Raw genomic sequence first — 12,500 nt, 5'->3', positions numbered from 1 at the left:
AAGAAAAGATTTGACCGGATTTTCAAGGACGATTTCCCCTTCAAGATGCAGAAGTCGTGGAAAAGTATCACTAGGAATATTGCGGCGGAATTAACGAGGCAGAAGACAGCCAGTCCCGGGCCTGCCGGCTTCCTATCGCTCTCCAAATAGGGGCGAGCAACCCCCTCTTTCAGTCAGGAGGAATAGTACCAGAATGTCATACGGTATAGTTAAGACCACATGCAATCCGCGAATCATGGGTTTGAGCTGCTCCACACTGATGGTACAAACACCAGCTGCCTTTCCACCCCTCAACTTTGTTACAGCCTCTTTGACCTCGTCAGGAAAACTAAACATTTGGGAGCTGCCCGTTTGGAGGGTTTGCCTTGTACTGCTTCTCAAAGTACTCAGCCCTACAAAACCTCTGCCCATTCACGACTGACACTAGACAACTATCTGCATGCAGTTCCAATAGCGCTCACCTGAGGGAGAGGCTCGGAGCAGAGGTTCTTCAGGGCTCGGCAAGGAGGTGGGGGGTAACATGCCCTCGACATCCTCAGCAAGACTCCTGACGTGCCTCTGATTGTCTCTCCCCAGGAACGGTCTAGTCCTAGGCGACAGAACCCTGTTTTGGTTCTGATTCCCAGCAAACCTGGCAGCGCGACTCTTGATATTCTCCAGCGCATCCCCCGCGGCAAAACCACTCCTGGATCTCGTGCGCAGTACAGTGCGCTCATTTGCTGCTTGAAAAAGTTTCACGTTTGAAGGTATGCCACAGCTCTATAAGGGTTCTGAGCACATTGAACCGATTGGAGACTGACACTTTATACTCTTAGACACATGCCAGGTCTTCCAGTCTCTCGACACGGAACACATTATGGAACACCGGGCCTGGTTCTGCAGGCGGGAATCACATTTCCACCACCACAGCCACCCCTGAAGCAAGATAAGGACTACGGGTTAGCCACGTGTATTTACAAGCAAGAAAATCATATTTCGTAACCAGTTACAACAACAACAGCAACAACAACAACAACAACAACAACAACAACAACAACAACAACAACAACAATAACAACAAAAACTACTCAACACCTCTCGCTCCCTCTATTATGTCAGCTACTTATTACCTTTAACTGATTTTATTTAAATAATTGGGTGATCCAATAAGGTCATACGGTGTTAACATTGTTTCGTTTTTACGATCATAACAAAGATTTTGTATAAATACCACGACACTTGACAACATTGGAATACAACATTGTTAAGTGTCGTGGTATTGATACAAGATCTTTGTTATTATCCCAATAACGAAACAATCTTAACACTATATGACCTTATTAGATAACCCAATTATTTAACTAAAATCATTTCAAGATAAAAAATAGCTGACATAATAGAGGGAGCGAGAGGTGTTGAGGGTTTGTGGCAGGGTGCGGGGCGGGGCTGACCCCGCAGCGGCCAACACCCCACCGGCCTGTTTCAAATGGAACTACAATAGTATTACTACTACTACTACTACTACTACTACTACTACTACTACTAATGCTGCTGCTGCTGCTGCTGCTGCTGCTGCTACTACTACTACTACTACTACTACTACTACTACTACTACTACTGATACTACTACTACTACTACTACTACTACTACTACTACTACTGCTGCTGCTGCTGCTGCTGCTGCTGCTACTACTACTACTACTACTACTACTTTTTTTTTCTACTACTACGGGCCTCCATCTATTAGAGTTGCGTTGTGAGCGGTATATTCTCTCATATCCTTTCACAAAGCAATTCATTGGCCCCACCCCGCCAATGACTGTGGCCGACAACCATTTTTATTTAATATTACAAACTTTACTAAACGTTTTATTTTTAAGCTAACAGAACTTGTGGTTGATACGACTATCAACCACCGTCGCCTCAAAGTCCAGGTCAGCAATGCGGGTGGTTTTGGGTGCAGGTGACCTGGTTCCTCTCAGGCAGATCAAGGCTGACCTCAGGAGGGAGAAGGACAGCCTGCATCTCATCCAGGCGACCACACTGCTTCTTGGCTGTTGTTTCTTATCCGCCAGTGTTTCGGCGAGTCTTGCGTAGAAGCTCTGCGCCCTTGGTCCCATCCCTCCTACCGTCGTGAATACTACCGGGGTGAAGGAGCCCTGGTCCACATTCTGTATTCTTTCTTCATATGCTCTGTTCTTCTCTTGTTCGTTTCTTCTGTGGGCTGCATCAAGGGTCAGGTCTCTGTGGCAATGGGCCATGGGATCAAAGATCCTTATACCACTACTACTACTCCTACTGCTGCTGCTGCTGCTGCTGCTGCGTTAGCCAGTTAGAGGCGCCTGGCTCCTGTGCTGTGTGGATTTTTCTACCCATTTCTATGGATAGGTGATGTGTTAGGGCCTGTTGGCTTTCTTCTGAGATTCTTCTTTTGATGTCTCTTATTTCTGTTTGGTCTATATCGCCCTCTGCCTCCTGAGCAATGATCCTGTTGATGAGGGATCTGGTTAGGTTGATGGATTTTGGTTCTCCTCATCTGCCAGCTTCTCAGGGTTGGTGATCCCCATCCCACCCAGTCTTGGAGGAAGTGCAAGCATATCCATCTCCTCCTCCTCCAAAGCATGAGATTTCACCAGCGCCGGCAAGAATACATTCTTGACGGCATTCTGCAGTGGTCGGAGGAGTGGACTGATGCCGGGGATGGTGCGCATCAGGAACGTCCACCGATGTTGGATGCCGTGGGTGTACGCTGAATAGGCAGCGTGTGGCTCAGTCTTGGCAATGGCAGACAAAGCTTCTATTTCCTTCACCCATTCAGCTACTTTGTCTCCCACGTACTCCTTCTTATATACCTCTGTCCCGATCACTGCACCTAAGTGTCGTTGTCCGTCCTTTGTCACAATGACTCCACTTCCTCTTAAAGTTTCTGCGGCATGGTCATAATGTTCAGGTTTGACAATAAGGACAGACTTGGTGGCGTTAGGGATGTATCCTATCTCAGGGCCGGCGGCGTTCACAGTGTCCCACCACCCTTTAAAGTCCGTGATTTTACCAGCACCTGAGAGGTCATCCGCATACGCCACCTGTTTCACCCGTGTTTCTGCGTACGCGGTTTCATTTTGGAGGACTGATAGGCCCAGGGCGTACATAGCCATGGCTACTGGGTCACCTTGTGTTGTTCCCTCAGATGATTTGAACACTGTCACTACTACTACTGCTATTACTATTGCTACTACTACTATTATTATAATTATTGCAACGATCACTACTAATAGCACTATTATTACTACTACTGTTACTCCCACAACCTACTAGTACTACTACTACTACTCCTACTATGATTAATAGTAATTGTAGCAGTAGTACTACCACGTTCATTTTAAATTCAAGGACAAACACACACACACACAATATACACATTGTTTTAAATAATTTATTGAAGGAACAAAAATGGTTCCAAATAAGTGTCTTGCTTGTCAGCTTTGGGCGCGGGGAGGAAGGGCAGGTGTTTGGGGGGGGGGGGCTCCCTTCTCCCTTCCTCCTCTATTTCTCCTTGATGGCCGTGCGAGTTTCCTCTGGAGAACCTCTCTCCCCTTCCCCTTCGGCGCCGCCCCTGGAGAAGGAAGACGAGGGGGGCGCCGCTCCCTGGAAAGCATTCCACACAGCAAGTGGAGCGCCGCCTGTAGGGGACCACAGGAGTGGATTGATTGGACGGTATGTGTGTGTGTGTGTGTGTGTGTGTGTGTGTTTGTGTGTGTGTGTGTGTGTGTGTGTGTGTGTGTGTGTGTGTGTGTGTGTGTGTGTGTTTGTGTGTGTGTTGTCGCATTGTTACTCATTTTATACACATGTTCTCGTCATTTTTCTTTCCCTGACTCAGCCCTCACAACAGAACACACACACACACACACACACACACACACACACACACACACACACACACACACACACACACACACACACACACACACACACACACACACACACACACACACACACACACACACCCACACACACACAAACACACACACAAACACACACACACACACACACACACACACACACACACACACACACACACACACACACACACACACACACACACACACACACACACACACACACACACACACACACACACACACACACACACACACACACACACACACACACACACACACACACACCTGCATCCCCTCCGTAGCCATAGCCGTGCCATGTCCACCACCATAGCCGCCGTAGCCGCCACCATAACCGCCACGTCCACCGCCATAGCCGCCATATCCACCACCATAGCCGCCGCGTCCACCGCCATAGCCGCCATATCCACCGCCATAGCCGCCATATCCACCGCCATAGCCTCCATATCCACCACCATAGCCGCCGCGTCCACCGCCATAGCCGCCATACCCACCGTAGCCGCCGTATCCGCCGCCACGTCCACCACCGTAGCCGCCGTAGCCGCCGTACCCGGGCTCTGGCTTGGGCTCAGGGCTGGCCAGGGCGAGGGCCGCCAGGAGGAGCACACTCAGAGCTGCAAACACCTGCAACACAGCAACACAGTGCTGTAAACGTCGGCAACACAACACAGCGGAAGGGCTGCCACATTGCAATACTTCGTAAGCTGCAACACCACAATACAAGGATGTGTCACTCCTGTACATCTCCTTCAAAAGTCAACGTTTTCTTCCTTCCCGCGCTGCCTCGTTCTGTGTATAAAGTGTTCAGCGCCGGGGCGTTAAAGGAGAGCGACAGGAGTGGCTAGGCAGACAGAGATATACTTAATTTATCATTAACCTTTAACTTGCCTACTCAGTGTGTATTCAAATAACCATTTTCTGATGTTAAAATATTGAGAAAAATGGATAGATTCTTAAACATGTAAAGTAACTAGAAATAAGTCAAACAAATCATCATCAAAACACTTAAAGTTCAATGTTAGTCTATAAAACACAGGTAGATTTGTAGTTTTAAATACCGAACTAGATAGGAATATAAAACAGCAACATTTAAATAGCGTGGCGGATGCTGGTGAATAAACACGTTAGAGAGTAATCAGTGTGCCAAGGTGGACATGTACTCGACAGCTGGACAGGTAGACAGACAGGTAGGCGTAAAAAGGTAACGAGAGAGAAATTAAAACGTCCAGTAAGAAGTCGAGGAAATGCTGAAGACAATAAGCATGTTGGAAAGTGTGTCAGTAGACTAAGCCAAGCAAACAGGTGGAGAGGTGAGGTAGACTTGGATCGCCAGGTGGACAGAAGGTGGACAGGTTGACAAGCCGGAGCACAGAACTTTCCTGAGCTACTTACTGCCTTCATGTTGTCGAATTGTCTCGTATCGCTGGCACTCCGCCGCGTCGTTATATACTGCGACACCTCCCTCCCCCCCTCCCCCCCCCGGACACACCTCTCCCCACTACAACCGCCTTCCTCTGACCCTGAATGACACGCTCCCCCTCTCCCATCCCCCCGTGGACTTCTGGCTCTACAGCACTCCCCCTCCCTCTTTCTTCCTCCCCTTTGACCTCCAGGAACCCCTCATCCCCTACCCATATACACAGCAGAATCACCCTCACCCCCCTTACCCCCCCCGGACACACCTCTTCCCCACTACAATCTCTTTCCTCTGACCCTGAATGACACGCTCCCCCTCTCCTTTCCCCCCGCGGCCCCTGTCTCTTCTGCACTCCCCCTCCCTCCCCCTTCCCCCCACTCCTTGCCCTCCAGGAACCCCTCATCTTTTCTCCATATACACAGCAAAATCATCCTCACTCCCTTCACCCAATTCAGCCCCCTCACCCTACTTCTTCAACCCGACCACACCCAAGAACGTGTTACTTCCCCACTCCGTGCGGCTGTGTTGTAAGGGATGACTAAAGGGACTCGGGTCTTTTTTTCTTATCGTATCGGACTCCCATGACGACTGTATCCCTGGCCAAAGAAAAGATTTGACCGGATTTTCAGGGACGATTTCCCCTTCAAGATGCAGAAGTCGTGGAAAAGTATCACTAGGAATATTGCGGCGGAATTAATGAGGTTGAAGACAGCCAGTCCCGGGCCTGCCGGCTTCCTATCGCTCTCCAAATAGGGGCGAGCAACCCCCTCTTCCAGTCAGGAGGAATAGTACCAGAATGTTAGCCACGTGTATTTACAAGCAAGACAATCATATTTCGTAACCACTTATACAACAACATCAGCAATAACAATAACAAAAACAAAAACAACAACTACTACTACTACTACTACTACTACCACTACCACTACTATTACCACCTCACTACTACTACTACTACTACTACTACTACTACGACTACTACTACTACCACCACCACCACCTCACTACTACTACTACTACTACTACTACTACTACTACTACTACAAATAATACTACTACTTATAATACTACTACTACTACTACTACTACTACTACTACTACTACTACTACTACTACCACTACCACCACCACCACCTCACTACTACTACTACTACTACTACTACTACTACTACTACTAATAATAATAATAATAATAATAATAATAATAATAATAATAGTAATAATAATAATAATAATACCTCAACTACTGGTACTACTTCTGCTACTACTACTACTACTACTACTACTACTACTACTACTACTACTACTACTACTACTACTACTAACTACAACTACTACTACTACTACTTTTTTCTACTACTACGGGCCTCCATCCATTAGAGTTGCGTTGTGAGAGGTATCTTTTCTCATATCCTTTCACAAAGCAATTCATTGGCCCTACCCCGCCAGTGACTGTGGCCGACAACCATCTTTATTTAGTATTACAAACATTATGAAACATATTTTTTATTAAGCTAACAGAGCTTGTGGTTGATACGACTATCAACCACCGTCGCCTCAAAGTCCAGGTCGGCTATGTGAGTGGTTTTGGGTGCAGGTGACCTGGTTCCTCTCAGGCAGACCAAGGCTGACCTCAAGAGGGAAAAGGACAGCCTGCCATCCAGGCGACCACACTGCTTCTCGACTGCTTTTTTATATTTTTATCCGCCAGTGTTTCGGCGAGTCTTGCGTAGAAGCTCTGCGCCCTTGGCCCCATCCCTCCTGCCGTCGTGAATACTACCGGGGTGAAGGAGCCCTGGTCCACATTCTGTATTCTTTCTTCATATGCTCTGTTCTTCTCTTGTTCGTTTCTTCTGTGGGCTGCATCGAGGGTCAGGTCTCTGTGGCAATGGGCCATGGTATTGAAGATCCTTATGTCAAAATACGCTCTTTGGCCACGAGTCCAAAACCCTCTGGCGCTAACATCCACTCGTGCTTCGTTCAAAACATTAGCGGTGCGTCTGGCGAGGTGTTCGCCTTGCAGAGGGAGCAGCATGGGCTCCACGGTCTCGTCGTGACAGACTTCTTTCAGCATTTGAGCTGTTACGTCTCTCACTTCATCATGTCTCATGCAGACGAAACCTCCTGTCTTGCATGTCATGGCATGGTTTTGGTTGAAGGGTGAGCCACAGTTACACATGTTTGGGAGCCCATCCACTGGCCAGCCATACCTCAGGGCAAGGGCATCTGTGAATTCTTTTTTGTTTAAGTTGAAGCCTTTTGCCCTGATAGGTAGTGTGGTTAGCCAGTCCGAAGCGCCCACTTCCTGTACCATATCCGTCCTCCTCCTTGTGTCTTCTGGGAGTTCTTTCATTAGGTCACTCAGAATCTGTCTGTTTTTCTTCTCGATTCTTGGAGATTTCATTCCTAAGTGATTTAATTTCTTGAGGGTTGTCTTCTCCCCTTTCGTTTTGGTCGATAATTTATCCGGTTAAAGAGGCTGTGATTCGGAGTGAGTTCTCGAATTCAGACTCTGCCAGATTTTGCGGGTTTGTGATGCCGAGCCCACCCATTCTTGGCGGCAACTCCAGCAACCTCCGCTCCTGGTCACTGTGGTATCTCCCATTTGCTATCGCCGGTATGAAGGTGTTTCTGATAGCATCTTCCAGAAGTTTTAGTAACGGAGCAACATAAAAAACTGTCCTTATGAGGTACTTCCATTTATGCTTGACACCGTACGTAAATGCTGCGTAGATGGCACCACTATAAACACTCGCCTGCGCCAGAACGGGCTGGGCCGACCATCAGGACCCACCGGGAAGAAGCCTTGGGCCGACCATCAGGCCCCACCGGGAAAAAGCCTACCGGCGCTATAGGCCGCGACGTAAAAAAAAAAGAAAAATAAAAAAAGGCTGCCTGCGGTTCTGTTTCGGAGATCTCGCTCAGCCTCTGCAGTTCGGACTCCCAGCGCTTTACAGCTGTTTTCACATATTCGGTTCTGTATTCAGCTGTTCCAATGACTGCCCCGAGGTGTCTTTCGCAAGTCACTGACAGTTTCACGTTACTGCCCTACTACTACTACTACTATTTATACTACTACTACTGCTACTACTACTATTACTGCTACTATTAGTATTTTTATTATTTCTGCTACGACCACTACTAATAGCACTATTATTACTACTACTGCTTCTCCAACATACTGCTGCTACAACTACATACTGCTGTTACTATTACTACTACTATTATTATTATAATTACTGCAACGATCACTACTAATAGCACTATTATTACTACTACTGTTACTCCCACATACTACTACTACTACTACTACTACTACTACTACTACTACTACAACAATTACTACTACTGCTACTAGTGCTACTACTACTACTACAACAATTACTACTACTACTACTACTACTATGATTAATAGTAATTGTAGCAGTAGTACTACCACGTTCACTTCAAATTCAAGGACAAACACACACACACACAATACACACATTGTTTTAAATAATTTATTGAAGGAACAAAAATGGTTCCAAATATGAATTTTTGGATAGACTGTCTTGTTTGGCAGCTTTGGGCGAGGGGAGGAAGGGCAGGTGTTTGGGGGGGGGGTTCCCTTCTCACTTCCTCCTCTATTTCTCCTTGATGACCGTGCGAGTTTCCTCTGGAGAACCTCTCTCCCCTTCCCCTTCGGCGCCGCCCCTGCAGAAGGAAGACGAGGGGGGCGCCGCTCCCTGGAATGCATTCCACACAGCAAGTGGAGCGTCGCCTGTAGGGGAACACAGGACTGTAATGATTGGCCTGTATGTGTGTGTGTGTGTGTGTGTGTGTGTGTGTGTGTGTGTGTGTGTGTGTGTGTGTGTGTGTGTGTGTGTGTGTGTGTGTGTGTGTTGTCGCATTGTTACTCATTTTATACACTTGTTCTCGTCATTATTCTTTCCCTGACTCAGCCGCCCTCGTGTAGCAAAAAAGGCATAGGAATACTCCCCCCTCCACCACACACACACACACACACACACACACACACACACACACACACACACACACACACACACACACACACGCACGCGGGTCTAAGTAGACAGTGATATACTTAATTTGTCATTAACCTTTAACTTGCCTACCAGTGTGTATTAATATAACATTTTTATGATGTTAAGCGAGATAGTGATTTCATATCGTGATCAGGCCTGGTGAATTACACACACACACACACACACACACACACACACACACACACACACACACACACACACACACACACACACACACACACACACACACACACACACACACACACACACACACACACACACACACACACACACACACACACACACACACACACACACACACACACACACACACACACACACACACACACACACACACACACACACACACACACACACACACACACACACACACACACACACACACACACACACACACACACACACACACACACACACACACACACACACACACACACACACACACACACACACACACACACACACACACACACACACACACACACACACACACACACACACACACACACACACACACACACACACACACACACACACACACACACACACACACACACACACACACACACACACATACACACATACACACACTCACCTTGCCTCATCCTTAGCGTCCGTAGCCGCCACCATAACCGCCAAGTCCACCGCCATAGCCGCCATATCCACCACCATAACCGCCAAGTCCACCGCCATAGCCGCCATATCCACCACCATAGCCGCCGCGTCCACCGCCATAGCCGCCATATCCGCCATATCCACCACCAAAGCCGCCGCGTCCACCGCCATAGCCGCCATACCCGCCGTAACCGCCATATCCGCCGCCAAGTCCACCACCGTAGCCGCCGTAGCCGCCGTAGCCGGGCTCTGACTTGGGCTCAGGGCTGGCCAGGGCGAGGGCCGCCAGGAGGAGCACACTCAAAGCTGCAAACACCTGCAACACAGTAACACAGTGCTGTAAACATTGGCAGCACAACACAGCAACACAGTGCTGTAAACGTCGGCAACACAACACAGCGGAAGGACTGCCACATTGCAATACTTCCCAAGCTGCAACACCACAATGCAAGGATGTGTCACTCCTGCACATATCCTTCAAAAGTCAACGTTTTCTTCCTTCCCGCGCTGCCTCGTTCTGTGTATAAAGTGTTCAGCGCCGGGGCGTGAAAGGAGAGCGACAGGAGTGGCTAGGCAGACAGAGATATACTTAATTTATCATTAACCTTTAACTTGCCTACTCAGTGTGTATTCAAATAACCATTTTCTGATGTTAAAATATAGAGAAAAATGGATAGATTCTTAAACATGTAAAGTAACTAGAAATAAGTCAAACAAATCATCATCAAAACACTTATAGTTCAATGTTAGTCTATAAAACACAGGTAGATTTGTAGTTTTAAATACCGAACTAGATAGGAATATAAAACAGCAACATTTAAATAGCGTGGCGGATGCTGGTGAATAAACACGTTAGAGAGTAATCAGTGTGTCAAGGTGGACGTGTACTCGACAGCTGGACAGGTAGACAGACAGGTAGGCGTAAAAAGGTAACGAGAGATAAATTAAAACGTCCAGTAAGAAGTCGAGGAAATGCTGAAGACAATAAGCATGTTGGAAAGTGTGTCAGTAGACTAAGCCAAGCAAACAGGTGGAGAGGTGAGGTAGACTTGGATCGCCAGGTGGACAGAAGGTGGACAGACAGAGAAGGTGGACAGGTTGACAAGCCGGAGCACAGAACTTTCCTGAGCTACTTACTGCCTTCATGTTGTCGAATTGTCTCGTATAGCTGGCACTCCGCCGCGTTGTTATATACTGCGACACCTCCCTCACCCCCTCACCCATCCGGACACACCTCTCCCCTCTACAACCGGCTTCCTCTGGCCTTGAATGACACGCTCCCCCACTCCCTTCCCCCCGTGGACCTCTGGCTCTACAGCACTCCCCCTCCCGCTTTCTTCCTCCAATTGACCTCCAGTAACCCCTCCTCCCTTATCCCATATACACAGCAGAATCACCCTAACCCCCCTCACCCAGTTCACCCCCCTCACCCAATTCAGCCCCCTCACCCTACTTCTTCAACCCGACCACACCCAAGAACGTGTTACTTCCCCACTCACCGCCGTGTCGTAAGAGATGACTAAAGGGATCCAAGTCTTTATTTCTTAACGTTTCGGCCTCTCATTGCGACTACTTTCCAAGGCCACAGAGAAGATTTGACCGAGTTTTCATGGGCGATTTTCCCTTTCAAGATACAGAAGTCGTGGAAAATTATTAACATGATCACAAAACAGTCCAATCCAGGAACTTCCACGAGAGGCGTTCAGAACTATCACTGGGATCGCTAAGCAGTCCATGGATAACCCAGCAACATCTAAGGGAGGCTTTTCAAACAGAGAAAGTGACGTGCCGGAACAGTGCTTAAGAATACGAGCTTTCAACCCCCCCCCCCCATAATACTGGCTGGCCGGATAACTCTTCACTGGGACACCATTTACTCACAGGCAAATAGATGGCTGTCAGAAGGTGGGATGCACGCACGACCTTGAGGGCAGCTCGAGCTTGAAGGAAAAAGAGAAAAGCTTGAGGAAGGAATACCGGCTCAGATCATCATGTATCTGCGCCACCCTTGTTGAAACGTTGTTATTATTATTATTACTATTATTATTATTATTATTACTACTTCTTCTTTTTCTTTTTCTTCTTCTTCTTCTTTTTCTTCTTCTTCTTCTTCTTTCTATTTCTTCTTCATCTTCTTCCTCTACTTCTTCTTCCTCTTCCTCTTCTTCTTCTTCTTCTTATTATTATTATTATTTTTATTATCATTATCATTATTGTGATTTTAATTGTACTTACTTTTATATGTGTTCAGTTGTTATAAAATAAAAAGCGAAGGTGGAATATAACTGAAAACCAAACAGCTCGTCTTCTTCCGTGATACATTGTTTCTCCTCGCTCAATTCTCCCCCACCCCCCCCCACCCACCCACACACCCACACACACCTTTTCCCTTCGGTACCTCACTCAGCCTCCTTCCTAAGTCCGTTCTTGAGTCATAGTTTTCAATTCACTTTTCCTCCCTTTTCGTCTGTTTCTGTTGCTTTCTTCTTCTTTTAGTGTCCTGTTCTTATTACCAGCATCCCTTCC

The 12,500-nt window shown here is 47.4% G+C and overlaps 2 protein-coding genes across 6 annotated transcripts in view; both read right to left on the bottom strand.

Moving 5' to 3' along the window:
- The window catches only part of LOC126986682 (shematrin-like protein 2), a 26,135-nt gene extending 20,815 nt beyond the window's left edge, over positions 1 to 5,320 (bottom strand). For all 5 annotated transcript variants that reach the window (XR_007739893.1, XR_007739894.1, XR_007739895.1 and 2 more), the window contains exon 1: positions 5,289 to 5,320. Coding sequence is in view for 1 of the 5 variants with exons in the window: in XM_050843036.1 (XP_050698993.1) it covers positions 5,289 to 5,297 (9 nt within the window). In the remaining 4 variants the exon portion in view is untranslated. The remainder of the gene's footprint in view (positions 1 to 5,288) is intronic.
- The window catches only part of LOC126986680 (uncharacterized), a 27,762-nt gene extending 16,631 nt beyond the window's left edge, over positions 1 to 11,131 (bottom strand). Inside the window, exon 1 of the mRNA XM_050843034.1 lies at positions 11,112 to 11,131. Coding sequence (XP_050698991.1) covers positions 11,112 to 11,120 — 9 coding nt within the window. The 5' untranslated portion in view covers positions 11,121 to 11,131. The remainder of the gene's footprint in view (positions 1 to 11,111) is intronic.
- Positions 11,132 to 12,500: the final 1,369 nt, after the last annotated feature.

The sequence above is a fragment of the Eriocheir sinensis genome, chromosome 62 (assembly GCF_024679095.1).
Source record: "Eriocheir sinensis breed Jianghai 21 chromosome 62, ASM2467909v1, whole genome shotgun sequence".
NCBI classification, from domain to species: Eukaryota; Metazoa; Arthropoda; class Malacostraca; order Decapoda; family Varunidae; genus Eriocheir; species Eriocheir sinensis.
This window is presented reverse-complemented; position numbering and strand designations above follow the sequence as displayed.